The following is an 18330-nucleotide window of genomic DNA, read 5'->3' on the forward strand; positions in this document are numbered from 1 at the left end:
AGACAAAAATGTACACCAGCTCCAAGCAGGTGTAGATTTTTATGCAATGCCTGGCGCAGGGCTGGCCAGCTGTACTAAGGCATGCGCCTCTTAGTAAATCCGTCCTGGGAAAAGGGGACGGGGCTTTATTTAAGACAGTCTTGATGCCAGTCTCCATAGTATTTTCTGGGCCTCAATCTACAGCACACAACAGCCGGGCTGCGAAGCTGAAGTTAAAATCCAGCAACAAAAAAAAACAATTAAAGAGGATGTACCAACTAATACATCCTCTTTAACCTACACCCACTGATCGAACGGCGCCGGCACAGAGAAGCCAATGCCGCGGTCCGTTTTTCGGACAGAGGCCCGGTCCCCGTGCACGGCGCTGTTCTATGCACCGGAACCGGCAGGTGCTCAAGCACTGGAGGTGGGCCGGGCCGCCCCCAGTGGGAGGGAATTCCCTCCCCTGTATGACGCGGCTCCCTTAGAATGAATGGAGCCGCGTCATACAGGGGAGGGAATTCCCTCCCACTGGGGGTGGCCCGGCCCGCCTCCAGTGCTTGAGCACCGGCCGGTTCCAGTGCAAAGAACGGCACCGTGCACGGGGCCTCGGTCCAAAAAATGGACCGCGGCACAGGCTTCCCCGTGCCAGCGCTGTTCAATCAGTGGGTTTAGGTTAAAGAGGAAGTACCAGGTGGTACATCCTCTTTAATATTGTATAATTAGTTTGACTTTCATAAGAAGTTTGAAATGTTAATCATAAATAGCAAATCTAACAGTGCAACAAGCAATTCTTGTGTATCCTAAAATTGCCAGAGATGTTGCCTGGTGGTTACGGCTTTGGTAAGAAATAGTCATTTTACACAGCACAAAAATTATTTTTATAATTAAATCTTCAAAATCTTCATACTTATTTTGCTACTGGGACATTATTGTTAGCCATGCTCTGCTAGATGAATATTCAGCCCTTTTTAGGCTATAGCAAAATCTATAACCCAAAGAGCGTCTTTTTCATTTGGGAGATATTGAAAGTCTGTACACTGCTGAAAAAGTGGACCGACACTTGTTTTGCAGCCGTAACAATTACACGTAAACTAGGGGATGTATTTCCAACGCAATAGGTAACATACAAATGTTATTTTGAGCCATACAGAGTCCATTTTTGGGCCATTTACAAACCAAAAAAACATGTTCCATGTTCGCTCCGTGAAGCACGGACAACACAAACAGGTAATCTCTGTACTGGAGCGTTTTCCAGCACTGCATGATGTGTTAATATCATGCCGGGAGCGGGAAAACTGTTTGAATGATCGTACCACTGTAATGAGACAGCTGCTCAATCATTCAGTTTCCCCGTTCTCTGCATGATAATAATACATCATGCCATGCGAGGAAACGCTCCAGTACAGGGACGGAACATGGGAATCCAGCCTAAGGGCCATGCAGACAGCTGTAATAAGGTCCCATACAGGAGCTATAGATATAGACATTACATGTACAGTATTAATGAGGTTGTCCGGAGAGCAGAAACTTATTAGCTTTCCTCAGGGTCCTTTAACACTTACAGATAAACCAGCTAAGTGCTTGTTTTACGAACGACAAGCAATTTATTTTTTCTTTTAAACGAGTTTAGACGAAAAGATAAATTGCTATGAAAAGTCATTAATATGACGGCAATTGCTTTAGCAATATATACTGTGAACGATGAGTGTGGACACTGAAGGACTTGAACGATTAACTATGATTTTGAGGTCAGCTCAAAAGATGCGATCAAATTCGTTGTTTGGTCGTTGGTGCGTTTACACCAGAAGATTAGAACTTAAATTTGAATTATTAAAAAAGTTATTCCACGATATTTGGCGCATTTAAAAGCCCATTTACTCCCCAGCTCTCCACTGCTTGCCTACTTAAAGGGAGAACTGAGACGGGGTGGGTACACTATTGCGATCATTCAGGCGAAACCATGTTCATGTGGTGGTCAGTGGCCACACACTATTGTGGCACATATGATGATTGCAATACAGTACCCACCCATGTGCTCAACCCACATCTACAAGCTGGGAGGATGTTATACTTCCATGATAGGACCAATCCAGCAGGGAAGAGCAAGGAAAAGTAATACCCTTTCCATTCTCTGGTCAACCCCTTTAATTCCAAGAATTAGACTCGATCCAGTAAGGACAAAGCAGGAAAACCTTTCCCATAAGTTGTGTGTGGCAAAGGTTTCCCTACTTTATCCCAATAACATCCAATCCCCTCTTCGTGCTAAATATTCAGTTCCAGTGTAGCACCATATTATGGCCTAAAAGTGTGTAGTTTAAGGTTCTGTTCACATCTGCACAATTCTTATCAGTACAACATCTAGTATCATGGCAGAAATCGCTGGTATTTGTAGTGTGATGAATCTAGCACTGTCCTGAGGAATTATAATGGAAAACATGACACAGACATTAACAGAACCTAAGAGCTGTTGGCACAAAGCTTTTGCTGTGAACAGGTAGAAATTCCAGTATTGAAATATTTAAAGAAACACTCGGACAAAAAAGCTGGATGTAAAAGATAGGTGGCTAGTGCAGTGCAATTTGTTTCATCCCAGCTCAGCTGCATCCCTCCATTTTGGACCCTTTCATTATTACCATTTATGTGATAACTACTCAGACTCCCAATAAATGTCATGCTCTACTTTACACAGGACGTTTCAGATTTCCTGTGGACTAAAGAATTACAATGTCATCTATAAGATCCTTCCTGACAGTTTAGACCCTTTCTGTTAATCTGTATGTTCCGGTCATGCACAGAATACTGCTAAACAGATCATGCCTTACCTAAGAGACCAGGAGAGTAGTCATAGAGAGTAGTCATAGAGAGTCAATAAGAGAGTCATTGTCATAGAGAGTCAATAAGAGATATACACTCACACTGCCTGCCTCTACAGATACAGCTTTAGGCTATGTTCACGCAACATATTTTTTTTAATTGTACATAACCGTTGTTGCAATTTGCAACAACGGCCGTGATTAATTCAAAAAATACTTTCAATTGAAAATGAATGGGATCCCGGACGGAGTGTATACACATAGTATACACTATGGCCGGGAAGGCTAGCGGCAGCAGTAAAAACTGACATTGAATAGCGGCCGCACAAGCCTGACAGGTAACACAATGGAGAGTGCGGCTCCGGCAGCAATCTCCATTGTCTTCAATGGTGAATTGGGATGCGAGCGCACACAGATGCACCCGCATCCCAATTCAATAGAATTGAAGTTTATGCAGTACCGGCCGGGATAAACTTCTCTGACACCAGCCATTCTGTGACGCAGCCGGGTCACAGAACGGCCGGTGTCCTATGTAGTATAAACCTGGCCTTACAATTAACTCCATTTGCTTATGCAGCTTGGCAGGGAGAAACCTATCACAAGCACAGAGAACAGGCTGAAGCTGCATCTCACGAGAATACAGTCAAACTCTATGGTGTAATGTAGCTAACTAAATATGCCACTGATCTGCCACTTGGTACAATCAGGATTCAGAGCTGAGCAAAAGCAATGTGATGAGACGCCAGACTCCACCCTCCACCTGTGCACAGTCAGAGGCATCATGGGAAATGTGGGCTGCATTAAGAGAAACAAGGGATCAACATGGCAGGCGGCCCATACATCAACTAAAACCAGTATACACAACGGTCTTCTCATTGCCTATGCTTCACTATATGAGCAAAATAAAATTTTTGCCGGACTGCTTCTTTAATCCACATATTTGTGAAAATTCTTGATACACAGAATAAGTTTTCATTGGTCACAACCAATCCAACCACTTGTTTGGCTGGACTGGTTAAGAAAGAAAATACTAAGACATACTAAGACAGATGGTCTGTTTGAGTCTTCTATGTTACCAGTATGCCTATAGCTATCCTCAGAACTTACAATAATCCAGTAGGTATCAACCAACCAGGTATCTCCAGGTAAGATGCTTTTTTGCTCCGAGCACAAATCAAACAAGGACGCTGTGATAGGCTGGACCATACAGGTTGTAATGGGAAGAGGACGCTACATAGATAGTGGTTATTTGTGATCCAAATGATCATGAAGTTACTCTCTACCATTCCATCAATCAGAATATTTAGCGACAGCATTGTTGGGGGAAACCCCGCTTGTAAACGGCTGGAGATGTCTAAGTCTTAGAGTTGTAAATAACTGCATATCTGAAATCCCGTGATGCCATCAGAGTCTCTCACACATTTTGTTCTCTGTAGCTTTTTTTTTTTTAAGACAAAAATCTGACCTTAGACAATAATTGATCGTGATGGTACATGAGGCCGAAACGTCATCAGATCATCAGCGAAGTTTCGGCACTAATCTTCAGCCTGTGTTACAAACAAGCCAAGTGTTCACATATCAATACTGAGGAGGGTAATGTGCGTTAAGGTTGGAAGCCTATGACAAAGCATGGAAACTTTTCCATGTATAGGCACATGCATGCGTGCTGAGTAGCAGAACAATGGAGGAGTCACGTTAGCGGGACCATCCAGTCGCAATGGCTGTTAATAAATAACAATGTGCACAGAAGCACATATAGGTCATGAGGACACTCATCTACACTGGTGCCTACACCCAAGGCATCTCACTTGTGTAGACATCAGTCATCCGTCTTCCTAGCTAGCCTGCAAAAAGTCCAGTTATGTTCCACTGTGTTCTCATTGGCTCGCTCACTCATGTGGTGGACCCGGGTGTTCCGGATCGTGAAGCCTTGCTTTGTAATATATTCCATCAGGTGGACTCTAAGGGAGACCTCCTGGTGGTAATCGCATGGCCCAAAGGTAAAGGAGACTTGGCAATCCCGAGTGTCCATCATGTGCTTATTCCATTTAGTGAAATGGTTGGCGATCCCCTCTAGTAACGCATGCACCTTGGTGGTGATGGTAAGCTGGGTGATGATTACAGCCACAGGGTTGGAATACTTGGATAGTTTCCTTGTACTTGACAGTTCCACAACTTCTTCAAAAGTGTCCGTAGGATATAAAGGTTTGGGGTCATTGAGACACTGTATTAAAGGTTCGATCTGATAAAAATCGGCTTCTTTCCGCAGCAGATCAAACTCTTTGAAGTCTACGGGCACAGTAAGTTCTGATGTCCGTAAGAAGTTCAACACATACCGGAAAAGGGATCCATCACGGTCAATAAAGTAATTGCCTTGGGAGTCTCTAGCAGTGGGGAAGTCGCCCCGAAACATGGCACCCAACATGGAGTCTGGATATCGGGTTAGTGTTGAGAGAGAAGTTGTGTAAACATGGCCCCCAACATTTAGCGTGACTGGATCGGTTGTCTAAGAAAAAAAGATTGAACAAAGTTTTTTAGACGGCACTTCTGTGTCTAGGGTGGTGCTCGTAGTAAGAAAAAATCCAGCAGTATTATAAAAGTTTATTCTCGGCACTCACATAAAGCATAAAGGTGAGTGCCGAGAAAGAACTTTAATAAGAAAAAAAGAATAACATGGGAGATCAAAGTATTATATCAAATGATATGTAATGACTGCTTGTCTTATTAGGTATAACCTCAGGAACCACTACCAACCATGAGAAAAGGAGAGGCTGAGACCCCTACTGCATTTGCTGCAGTGCTAATGCGGTCTTTCCTCTGTACACTGGCATTCCTGATGTGCTGGGGTACTGCGGTACAACTCCATTCAAGTGAATTCAGTCAGCCGCAGTCTAGGCAGGATTGCCCTTGTCCAGGAAGAAATATGTAAAGTGGCTGCAGCCCTATTCTCACTAATGGTAGCATACTACAGCTAAACTTGCAATTTGTTTATTTATAGTCACATCAGTTCAGTAAAAATACCCATACAAAGGTCAGAACGGGGAGAGAATCCTCTTAGTAAAGGCCGTATCACACAGGTCAGCACTCGTTTTCTCTTCGTTCCCCACTCCCTGCCTGTGCTATTACACGCACAGACTAAAGCGGGAGGGGCTTTCCAGACGATCCTTAGATCGTCCTGGCTGCCCGCTGAAGCCAGCAGTGGTCTACTGGCGATCCTATTACATAGAGTGATGCAGAGCAAACCATTGCTGCACTGATCGTGATTTTTCAACATGTTGAAAGACCACGATCGGCCAATATTGTGCATGTCAACTGAACATGATCTTTTAACATGTGCTATTACACCAAACAATTGTCAACAGGAATGGCTGGTAATTGGCCAAGTGCAAACGATAGTCGTTTGGTGTTGTAGGGCCTTAAGGGTCTCTCCTGGATATGCAATAAAGCTCATTTGAAGATAAATCTCTCCACTGGATGCTGTTGAATTTCTTTTAAAAGTGTCACTGCCATAGAGAAATGTCAAAAATTTATATCGGTCTGGGTCTGAGTTTTCAGACCCAGAACGATCGGGAGTTAGAGCTGGGAGAAGACACGCTGCAGCGCGTCCTCTTCCAGCTCTGAGTCACCTGATCAGTTGGACAGATCAGTCGGGCTCCATTGTAAGTCCGACTGATCACATGACACAGAGCCATAAGAGGACGCGCTGTAGCGTGTCTTCTTCTGGCTCTAACCCCCGATTGGTCTAGGTCTGAACACTCAGACTCGGACTGATTAAGACTTTTGACATGTCTCTATGACATGTCAAAAGTTTTCTGAAGTGACAGTGCTCATTTATGAAAATGGTCATACTCACTTAACTTATTTAAGGATAAAATTAAGAAATAAGTCTGGAAATGTTATTCCGTACCATGTATCCCCAGTCTCCATTATCCATTTGATCAAATGACTGATGCTTGGAGTGAACCCGACGTCTGAATGCTGAGGAATGCATACACCGACCGCTCAGTCCAGCTTCTGCAAGACACATTACATAAGAGAAGAAACACACATGTGATTGAGGAGATGACATCAGCAAAGGAACATTATCTAAGGTTTGTAAGGCAACATGCATCTCCAGTCAATGATCGAGACATGTACAGATTGCTACTTCGGTACAGAATGTTACAGGAAACTCTTACAACTCGACCTCAACCAACTCAAAAGAAGTTTGATGGCGGTTTTGAGCCTTCAAAAATGTTGACTGCCCAATACAGAGGTTGGGGCAAGTGTCCAGGAGGCGGACTTCTCACATTAGGTGCAGAGCCCCCCCCTTCCCTCCCCCGCCACCATCTTCTCAGCTATGACTGACAGCTCTGGCAGTCTCCTGAGCACAAGGAACATAAGAGAATCTGGTAATACCTCTATTACTGACCTATGTATTTAATTGTAGAGTCTTTCTCACAATGTTCTGCACATCAACCTTGGTAAGTGTCTGTAAGGATGAGCGGATTTGGATATTACCGCAGAAAGATCAAAACCTGGAATAATAGACATATTTAATGAGCCAGAAGCATTGGCCACATACAACGTAATTCTTTACAATGAGCAGGAATCTCGGGACCCTTCTAGCTCAGCAGTTTTCCATTTCATGCTCTGAAAACTCAGTAGGTACAGTCTCATCCTATAGAGCACTGCCTTAAAGTGTACCTGACATGACATAAAAAATCCTTACTGTCAGCTCCTGGTGTCAAAAACTGACCAGCCCTTTACACGAAAACATAACAATACCAATCTCTCGCCATGCCCAGGTAAATGTCTATCGAGGGTGATCTCAGCTGTATCATCCATAATAAATGAGGATGAGACAGCGGCTCCATTTGTTTTGCTCATTGCTGTGAACAGAATATAATAGAGGTACTGTATCATTACACTAATACTCCCTGTATCCTCACATCTATATACTTCCATAATACAGGAGGCTGTCTATACGTATTACACATTAGACACTGGTTGTGCTGTCCTTCACATTGTGCCTCCCCGAATACCAATATAGCATAATGTTAGTTGTGGAATGATTCCGGCTGTCCCCATACTGGAGGTGACAGCCGAGGCTAATAACCCATAGGGGTTCACATAGGACGTTCTCCTGTGACACGTCCTCCAGATATTTGCTGAGCGCCCTGGGTAAACAGATGTTCACGTGTATGTGCTGTGTGTACCTGTGTTATGTACACATGTGGTTTTATCAGGTGCAGGATGATGAGATCAGCGCTCAGCACTGTGGATACATGGTGGGGACCGCAACCCATCAGGAATTAGCATAGGGAAAATATAGGTGTAGTGTCATAAAGCAGTTCATAAAATCAGACGTGTACCACATGGATATATAAAGGGAAACATGCTGTTTTTAGTAAAATAACTTGTGTCCCTGTACAGTTTTTCTCCCCCATGGATTTAATCACTTCCTGGTTTTCTCTCTTAACTGTGACCCTGCGGTTGCCATGCAACTGCACAGACACTTTCCCACAATCCCGCTTGTTGCAGGCTCAGTGGAGACCAACTGCCAGTACTTACTGGAGATTGCAGTTGCACTGAGTATACCTGGCCCACATTTGTTGATCATAACCAAGGGCAACAGGCTATCTACAGTTTCAGAAATGCTAGTACATGAAATATATATTTAATTTCACATAAGGCACCAGTTTAGACCTAGTTTTCTTAATGACACAACCCCTTTAAGAAATGCTACCTGTTCAATTCCAGCTTAATGATCTCCATACAGGCCTCAAAGCAAATGTTCCATAAGGTACATCAATTTTTTTTATTTTTACATTACCTAGTGGCAGAGATCCCAGTGGTGCAGTGCTTTTTTCAGGTTCCAGCTCTCTGCGCCTTTTTCTTCTTGAGCACCGGCCCAGCTCTATGCACTGAAGGTAGGCCGGCTCCCCCAGTGTGACGATATCCCCTCCCCTCTGTGACATAGCTCCATTAGAATCAACAGGACTGCGTCACAGGATATTGTCACACTGGAAGGCGCTGGCCTGCCTCCAGTGCATAGAGCTGGGCCGATACAAGAGAAAAGTTCGGCGCTAAAAGTAGGAACCGGATGATGTTTTGAAAAAAAAAAGGACCACGTCACTGGTGAACCCCTGTGCCGTCACCCGGCAGAGTGATGTTAAAAAAAAATTAAAAGTGATGTACCTTATGGTACATCAGAAGCATACTTTGAAGTAAGCTTATGCCGAGGTAAAAAATATATATTTATATAGTCTTTGTCTATTGAGTGTAATGGGCCACCCTGTCAGATAGCCACAACTGCATCCACTATCTAAAGCAGGATATACCTATTAGAGAACAGGCAGACCAGGAATTCTAAACAAAGAGAACTTGTTCTGAATTTCCCCTAAATTTTGGGAATCATTCTGGGCAAACTGCTTATAATGGTGGCTTGGGTTAGGATTACATTGTGTTAAGAAGCTTATAAATTCTTGGGGGGCGTGGCTTGAGCATGGCCGGGTAAGGACGCGTCTGACCGCAGCTCCGGGCCCTACGCTCCATAACGGGGACATTACCTGCCGAATCGCCACACCGTTATGCCCGTCGGGAGTAGGAAGACTCCAGCTACTCGTCTGACCACCCCACGAACTTCCTTGCAGAGATCCACCCGGGAAACACTGAGCGCACCGCGTCTCTCCCTGCCCTCCTCACCGCAGGCAAAGATGGCCACTGCACCAGCTACAAGGCGCGCCACGCAGAAAGCCGTACCGGCTTTTCCAGAGCTGAGCCAGTCTGTGCCGAGGATTCTGCGGACACCTCCAGATGAAGGTCTGTCTCTCTCTCCCTCCGTGGGGACTGAACCCCTGGCCTCCGTGACCCCTGCCTCGATCCTTGCCGAGGTAAAGAACCTGTTACAGGCCCTCCCCACCAGAGATGAACTGACGGCGCAGCTGGCGCGTATGGAGGAGCGGCATGCCGGGGACATGGCGGACCTGAAATCCTCCATGACCACGATCACTGCAGCGGTTGCGGGGTTGGAGGCTCGCCTAGATACCACAGAGCAGGCCCTCGCCACCCTGCCCCCTCGGGTGGACTCCCACGATGTTGTGCTGCGGGACTTGATCGCCCACGTGGACGACCTCGAGAACCGGGGCCGGCGTAACAACGTCAAGATCCGGGGTTTACCGGAGGACATTGGCCCCCGACTGCCTCACGCGAGCAGTCAGGTACATTTTTAATACCTGGGGGACCCCAAGGATACCCATATAGAGTTGGACCGCACGCACAGAGTAGCGGGTCCACGCCTGCCTGACCGGAACTGCCCCCGAGACGTGCTCTGCCGGGTACATTACTTCCAGCAGAAGGAAGCCATCCTCCAGCGAGCTTGGGAGAAAGGCCCCCTGGACTTTGAAGGAGCAGAGATTGTCCTACTCCCTGATCTGTCTAGGCGCACCTTGGCTATGCGCCGAATGCTCCGGCCCCTACTAGACGCTATGCGGGACTTGGGGGCCTCCTACCGTTGGGGATACCCCTTCTACCTCATCATCCGCCATTCCGGGATGACTTACCTTCTCCGCACGCCGGCAGACCTGCCCGGGGCCCTGCAACTACTTGGTCTCTCCACACTGACCCTGCCAGACTGGACGGAGCCGGTACTGCCGCCCCCACCTTCCGGATTGCTGTCGGGTGGCCGTTCCCCGCGACAACAGCCGCGCGCCGGGGCAGTCCCCGCTCTCCACGTCACCGAGACCGCCGCTCTCCAGCGCATTGCCCGACAGAATCCCGTTAAGGGAGTCCTGGTAAGGGACGCCTGGCTCCCCTCGGTGAATGGCACCCAAAGCCCTGCTATGATCCATCACGTGACAGGACAAGGACTGGGTCGGTAACAGTGCGGCTGTCTTGAACTACCGCATTCTGCTGCCTGGTAACCAAGTAAGATGTCATCGCTTCATAGACTCCGCTGGCCTGCAGCACTTGCCCAGGATCCGTCAACCTCTAGAGCATGGGTCTCAAACTCAATTTACCCGGGGGCCGCTGGAGGTAGAGTCTGGGTGAGGCTGGGCCGCATCAGGTTTTCCACAAGAAGGGGACTGGGGGGAGCTGGGGGGTGACACAGGGGACTGGAGGGAGCTGGGGGGTGACACAGGGGACTGGGGGGAGCGGGGGGGTGACACAGGGGACTGGGGGGAGCAGGGGGGTGACACAGGGGACTGGGGGGAGCTGGGGGGTGACACAGGGGACTGGGGGGAGCAGGGGGGTGACACAGGGGACTGGAGGGAGCTGGGGGGTGACACAGGGGACTGGGGGGAGCTGGGGGGAGACACAGGGGACTGGGGGGAGCAGGGAGGTGACACAGGGGACTGGGGGGAGCAGGGAGGTGACACAGGGGACTGGGGCAAGCAGGGGGGTGACACAGGGGACTGGCGGTGACAAAGGGGACTGGGGGTCCCTGAGAGGGGACTGGGGGTCTCTGAGAGGGGACTGGGGGTGACACAGGGGACTGGGGGGAGCAGGGGTGACAGAGGGGAGCTGGGGGGTGACACAGGGGACTGGGGGGAGCAGGGGGGTGACACTGAGGACTGGGGGTGACAAAGGGGACTGGGGGTCCCTGAGAGGGGACTGGGGGGTGACACAGGGGACTGGGGGGAGCAGGGGGGTGACACTGGGGACTGGGGGTGACAAAGGGGACTGGGGGTCCCTGAGAGGGGACTGGGGGTCTCTAAGAGGGGACTGGGGGTGACACAGGGGACTGGGGGGAGCAGGGTTGACAGAGGGGAGCTGGGGGTGACACAGGAGACTGGGGGGAGCAGGGGGGTGACACAGGGGACTGGGGGTGACAAAGGGGACTGGGAGTCTCTGAGAGGGGACTGGGGGGTTACACAGGGGACTGGGGGGACCTGGGGGGAGCTGTGAGGGGACTGGGGGAAGCTGGAAACACCCCTCCCCCTCCTCTCACCCCCGGCACTGGCGTGCTCCTCTAAGCCGCACATGCAGCTCCTCAATCTCTGGAGGAGGAGGCCGCGGGGACTGCAGGGTGAGGTGATCGCATCGCTGCAAGTCCTGGGGCTGTAAAGCAGGATCGGGGATCTGCACTGCATCCCCCGATCCTGCTGAACAGCCCCAGGACTTGCAGCGATGCGATCACCTTGGAGTCCCTGCGGCCTCCTCCTCCTCCAGAGACCGGGGAGCTGCATGTGTGGCAGGGACGCTAGGGGGCGGCAGGTCTGCCAGGAGGCTGTTGGCCCCTGCACTGCACAACTCCCCTCCCACCACCACCGCCGCTGCCCACCTCTCCGTCGTCTTCGGGAGGCCGGCCGAACAGCTGCAGCCGTCCCTGATGCCGGCCCCCCTCTGCCGCGTCATCAGCTGCTCAGCCGCGATTGGCTGAGCATAAAGTTAAGCTCAGCCAATTGCAGCTGAGCTGCTGATGAGGGCCGCACTTACAGGGAAGCTAACATTGAGGTGGGGGCCGCAAACTAGTGTCCCGAGGGCCGCAGTTGGCCCGCGGGCCGCGAGTTTGAGACCCCTGCTCTAGAGGGACTATTATCCCCACCTGCACCTTACCTCACCTCATCCCGATCTCCCCCCTCTCCCGGACCTGTCCCCCGGACCTCTATCCTCCCCCCGACCTGACCTTCCCCCCCCCCCCCCCCCCCCTCTGGAGGCTACTGAGTAGCGGTCATGGACAATTGGCACAAGGACTTCCGCGATGGGAGGGGCTGGATGCCTCGGCTCCTCTACTGTCAGATCCCTCTCAATGTCCCTCTCCCAGACCTCTCCTTCCCCTTCCCCCCGTAAACCCTCCCGCCTCCTAGAGTCCTTTCCTTTTTCCCCCCCCTTCCCTCCCCCATACCCCCCCACCACCCGTCCTGACCCTCCCTCTCCACCTGCCCCCTCCACTCCCCCTGTTCCCATCCCACTGCTCCCCTCCTCTGCCCCCCCCACTACCATAATCTCCAGAGTGGTCGACCCGGTGACCTGGGGTCCTTATACTACACCGTGCCAAAATGTGTTGGATCTTGTTGGGTGCTATGATATATGTCATTTGTTATGCCTCACTTGCTCCTTTCCTGGTTCAGTTATCTGGGGCTCTGTCTGTATGTCTGCTTGTTCCTCTACTTACGCTCCCTTACCTCCTGCCTTCTACTCGTTCTGTTTCTCTCTCCTCATCGGCATCACCTGGTGCGTGGACTTGTAGTTAGCAGTGACCACACGTGGCCGCTCTGACTCCCGCTGCCCTATGGCAGGTTGACTGGGTGTCTAACTCTCACTCTAGTTCCCATTAACCCTTCCTCACCCTGGGCTTCTACTTCTATGCTTAAATCCCCTCTCTACTGAATTTCTGGTTTTGGGCCCGGACTGGGTCTTCCGGCTCGCTCTTCCGCGTTCTCCCGCAACCCCTCGCACAGGTCCTCGGGCGGAGGTCTTTGAGGCCCCGACCTCCCTAGTGCTTGGAAGGTTTTTTGTGCCTTCCCCTTCTCTCTCTCTCTCTCTCTCTTCTCTTTCCCCCTTCGCTTCCTCGGTTTTTGTCCCCCCCCCCCTTTTTTTCTTTTCTTTTCTCTTTCTCTTCTTTCTTCATTTCTCCTCCCCCCCCCCACCCTCGCTCCCCCACCCTACTAACCTAGGTTTGCTCCTCACTGAGTCATGTCAGCCGTGCTCTGTCTATCGATCAACGCACAGGGCTTGAATATCCCTGAGAAGCGCTCCTCCCTGCTGCGCCTTCTATGGGCAAAACGGGCCTCTGTGGTACTCATTCAGGAGACCCACTTCCATAAGGATCAAGTACAGAGATTAACAGACCACCATTTTCCGGAGGTCTACCACAGTTGCTCCCCAGACTCTAAAACAAAGGGGGTATCGATCTTGGTCGCGCGTTAGGCCCCCTGGGAATTTATAGATCAGAGGTCGGACACTGAGGGACGGTTCCTTTTTGTTAATGGTAAAATGGCGGGTGTCTTGTGCACCTTTGGCACAGTCTACCTTCCCAATGCGGGTCAGGTGGCTTTCCTAGAACGGTGCCTCTCGGAGGTGGAGGAATTTGTGGAGGGCATGAGTGTCTTCGGAGGTGACCTCAACATGGCTCTCGATCCTCTTCTTGACTCTTCCTCTGGCCACTCTTCTCTCTCCTTCTCCTCTCTGCGACGGGCAAAACAACTCCTTCATTCCCATCAGCTAATGGATGCCTGGCGGATTCTGCATCCCCGGGACAAAGACTATACCTTCTTCTCACATCCCCATAACACATACTCTCGCATTGACTACACGTTCGTCTCTCACGCCCATCTAGACCGGGTAGCTGCGGCCTCTATAGACCCCATCACCTTTTCAGACCACGCAGTGATCTCCCTTTCTTTGGCTTTCTCCCCCTCCCAGCCGCGGTTGTGGCGCTGGCGCCTTAACGACACTCTATTACGGGAAAAGGAGGTCCTGGCTGAAGTCCGGGCAGACCTGTCCACCTACTTTACTTCCAACACATCACCCGACTCGCCCCCGTTAGTCGTGTGGGAAGCCCATAAGTGCTTGATTAGAGGCACTCTTATTAAATTAGCCTCTCGCATGAAGAAGGAAAGAGCGGCACACATCAGGTCCCTGATCTCACAGATTGCGGACCTCGATAAACAGCACAAGCGGTCTCTCGCGCTTGCCACGGGGGCAGAGCTAGCGGCCTTGCGCGGGAAGTTACGAGACCTCACTTTTGCCAATGCCAAGGCCTCCTTAGCACGATGCCGCCACCATTACTTTGAGTTCGGCAATAAGCCGGGCAAGACCCTAGCTCGGGCCCTACGTCAACAGAGAGCACGTTCTTTCATCTCCCACATTTCCACCCCTTCGGGCTCAAAGCAGACCCTTTCCTCCCAAATAGCTGATTCTTTCCGGGACTACTATGTATCTCTCTACGGCATTTCTCCGACCTCGACCACCTCTGCATCCTCATCCCCCCACTTGCCCATACTCTCTTATCTAGCAGACTCCGGCCTCCCGGCGTTGTCTGGGGAGGATGCAGCAGCTTTAGAGTCACCCATTACGGCCGAGGAATGGGAGTGGGCGCTTAAGACATCTCCCACAGGCAAAGCCCCGGGCCCAGACGGGCTTACATTGCCGTATTACAAAACCTTTGGACCCCTTCTAAGGGACCACTTCCTTTCGGCCTTCAACTCTGTGTCCACTGGCTCCCCCCTCCCCATGGATACCCTCCGCGCTCACATTTCTGTCATTCCCAAGGAGGGCAAAGACCCTTCCCACTGTCAAAATTATCATCCCATCTCCCTTCTAAACCTGGACCTCAAATTCTTCTCGAAAATTCTGGCAGCTCGGCTCACACCCTTGCTGCAAAACATCATACATCCCGATCAGGTGGGGTTTATGCCCATGCGGGAGGCCCGCGACAATACCACTAGAGCTATAAACATTATTCATAAGGCCCGTTCCTCTGGCCTCCCTGCCATGCTCCTATCAACGGACGCGGAGAAGGCCTTTGACCGTGTAAGCTGGCCCTTCCTCTGTGCCACACTCAGACACATCGGCCTTGGCCCTCATATGCTGGAGTGGATTGGCTCTCTATACTCCCACCCCACGGCTCAGGTATCGGTCAACGTGAGACATGTGAGACGTAACCCGGACATTGCGGGGGTACGGGTGGGGCCAGTGGAACACAGAGTTGCAGCGTACGCGGATGATCTCCTCTTCTTTCTTACCCAGCCTTCTATCTCCCTCCCCAATCTCCTGAAGGAACTTTCCAGTTACCATTCTCTTTCTAACTACAAGATCAATTTGCAGAAATCGGAGGCACTAAATGTCTCCCTCCCGATGGCGGTGGCCTCCTCCCTTGAGGCCTCCTTCCCCTTCCGATGGTCCCGTATCTCCCTAAAGTACTTGGGGGTTCAGCTTACGCCCTCCGTACCCGACCTGTATAAGTTGAATTTCCCACCCATGCTCCAGACGGTGGAAAAGGACCTGATTAGATGGCACAAGGGTACCTTCTCATGGTTTGGCCGCTGCGCTATCTTCAAAATGAACGTCCTGCCCCGCCTCCTGTACCTTTTCCAGAGCCTACCAATAGCGGTGCCCGTGTCGTTTTTCCGACGACTGACGTCTCTCCTCACTAAATTCATATGGGCACACAAACAGCCGCGTCTAGCAAAGGCAGTCCTGCATCATCCCAAATCTCAGGGAGGCCTGGGTCTCCCCAACCTTTACCAGTACTACGTGGCAGCTCATCTATCCAGGGTACTGGACTGGCACCGCCACTCTGCCACGAAGATATGGGTGGCCCTGGAAGAGGCGTTGGCACCTCTGCCTTTGCTGGCCGCGCCCTGGCTTCCGGACTCGGCCCGTCTAGTACCCCACCATCGCTCCGACACTTAGAGTCTGCCAGAAACACTTATCTGCCGGCTTTTTGGCTCCGCACCCCTCTCCCCTGTTCCCGATTCTGGGCAACCCATCCTTTCCCCCGGGGATGGAGGACGCGGGCTTCCGCTCCTGGTTCCGGGCGGGACGCTTCCGTGCACTATCCTTTCTCAGGGGAACGGTCTGGCCCTCGTTGACGGACCTCAATGCCTTGTCAGACCCCGCTCCCCTGGGCTTCTGGAGGTCCCTTCAGCTCCACCATTTCCTTCGCACTCTCCCCATGCCCTCTCGCTACGCTCGCACCCTCACGCAGTTCGAGTCTCTTTGTACATGATCGGGCCCGCTCCGTCACTCTCTTTCTATAATTTATGCCATGTTGAACTCCCCTCCGGACCAGTCACCTCCCCCCTTCCTCGCGGCCTGGGAGGAGGACTTGAACACCTCTTTCTCCCCGGCGCAACTGGACAAATTGTTCACATGTACACATTCCTCCTCGATATCCTCCCGCATCCAGGAAGCGGTGGTACCGTGTCCCTACCCGTCTTCATCGGATCTTCCCGGAAGTGTCCCCACAGTGCTGGAGGAATTGCGGCGAGGACGGCTCCCTCCTGCACACGTTCTAGAGCTGCCCCAAGCTTGTACCCTTTTGGCATGAAGTGTGGCGTATTACCTCCACCTTCACTGACCACTCACTCCCCTTCTCTCCTGCCCTCTTCCTCCTGCATGTGTCCGACATTCCCCTCAAGAGCTACCGTTCCTCAGTCCTCAGACACCTGATTAACGCAGCCCGAGCCTGTGTTCCCGCTCTGTGGCGACAACCTGACCCCCCCAGCCTAGCCATGTGGCTCCGGAAAGTAGAGGATATCAAGCGTATGGAGGATCTCACTGCTCAGCTCCATGACCGGAATTCTCGGTTCTACTGGGATCAGTACACGGAGACTCCCGAATACAGCTCTCTGCTGGCTCAGTGAGGAGCCAACTGCCCTTTAGACCCCCCTTCCCCCGGCTCTCCCCCACTAAATACCCCCCCTCTTTTCTCCCCTTCTTACTTTCTCTTTCTTCACCTTTTGGGTTTTTGTCCGTTATGCCTCCTATCGGAGCACCAGCTCTCTTCCCAACCCATATTGTTTGTTACATATTGCCTTCTGGGAGTTATGGTTTGCTGGGAATGTCCCACGGAAGTTGTTGAGATACAGTTTCAATGGCAATAGATATATGTTAAGTGTACGCTTGCCCTAACGCCCTACGTGGCATCATTGGTACCCATTTTGATGTGTGGCTTGTTCTTGCCCTGCTTCGCTTTGTTAAAAAAGATGGGGGGGAGGGGCAGTACCCAAAATGTCCAGATGGGGGGGGAGGGGCAGTACCCAAAATGTCCAGATGGGGGGGAGGGGCAGTACCCAAAATGTCCAGAAGGGGGGGAGGAGCAGTACCCAAGATGTCCAGAAGGGGGGGGGGGGGAGGGGCAGTACCCAAGATGTCCAGAAGGGGGGGAGGGGCAGTACCCAAGATGTCCAGATGGGGGGAGGGGCAGTACCCAAGATGTCCAGATGGGGGGGAGGGGCAGTACCCAAGATGTCCAGATGGGGGGGAGGGGCAGTACCCAAGATGTCCAGATGGGGGGGAGGGGCAGTACCCAAAATGTCCAGAAGGGGGGGTGGAGGCAGTACCCAAAATGTCCAGAAGGGGGGGGGGCAGCACCCCACCCTCACACTGGCAGCACCCCAGCCTCACACTGGAAGCACCCACCCTCACACTGGCAGCACCCATGGCTGCAGATCCAAGCAGGGATATTGTGCTGCAGCAGGATCTACACTCTCCGGGAGGTGACATCCTCCTCCTCCCGCTATAGGAAATACAATGATACACTATTGGCCCCATCCCATCTCCAGGCCGCACACCCCTGTCCTCACCTGATCGCTGTCTGGCTAGATGTACGGAAATCCAGTGGGTAAGAACCTCAGCGGAGCAATCACCCCAGTGTGTACAGCGGCAAATCCGAGGCCTGCTCCACCGACTCCTCCTCCAAACCCGTGAAAATGATAGAAATGGTCCTCCCCAGCACCCGTACACCTTCTGAAACTCCGCGCTGTGATTGGAAGTCGCTCGGCAACATTTTCTAAGACCACGCCCCCAATCCCTAAGTGAAGGCACGATAGAGGCGTGTAGCGTATATCACACGTGATTGGCGTAATCTGATCAGCTGATAAGC

At 51.2% G+C, this 18330-nt stretch overlaps 1 protein-coding gene across 2 annotated transcripts; it reads right to left on the reverse strand.

Annotated features, from left to right (window-relative positions):
- Positions 1-647: 647 nt before the first annotated feature.
- On the reverse strand, positions 648-18329 carry KCTD6 (potassium channel tetramerization domain containing 6). 2 transcript variants are annotated; one of them, XM_069966970.1, is made up of 4 exons: positions 18032-18329; positions 7207-7312; positions 6703-6809; positions 648-5301 (listed from the first exon to the last, which is right to left on the reverse strand). In XM_069966970.1, exons 3-4 carry the CDS (start codon positions 6784-6786, stop codon positions 4615-4617), a joined length of 771 nt encoding a protein of 256 aa, XP_069823071.1. In that variant the 5' UTR covers positions 6787-6809; positions 7207-7312; positions 18032-18329; the 3' UTR covers positions 648-4614. The 2 variants fall into 2 exon arrangements, with proteins under 2 accessions (XP_069823071.1, XP_069823072.1); XM_069966971.1 differs by lacking the exon at positions 7207-7312.
- Between the last annotated feature and the right edge of the window lies 1 nt (position 18330).

The sequence above is a fragment of the Dendropsophus ebraccatus genome, chromosome 4 (genome assembly GCF_027789765.1).
Source record: "Dendropsophus ebraccatus isolate aDenEbr1 chromosome 4, aDenEbr1.pat, whole genome shotgun sequence".
In the NCBI taxonomy this organism is placed as follows: domain Eukaryota; kingdom Metazoa; phylum Chordata; class Amphibia; order Anura; family Hylidae; genus Dendropsophus; species Dendropsophus ebraccatus.

What these genes read in the sequence shown, in the direction of transcription:
- KCTD6 (XM_069966971.1), bottom strand. Translation starts at nt 6,786, where the DNA reads ATGCATTCCTCAGCATTCAGACGTCGGGTTCACTCCAAGCATCAGTCA. An exon ending in ATGGAGACTGGGGATACATG is followed by an intron (nt 5,302 to 6,702) that starts GTACGGAATAAC and finishes TTTTTTTCTTAG; the next exon opens with ACAACCGATCCAGTCACGCT.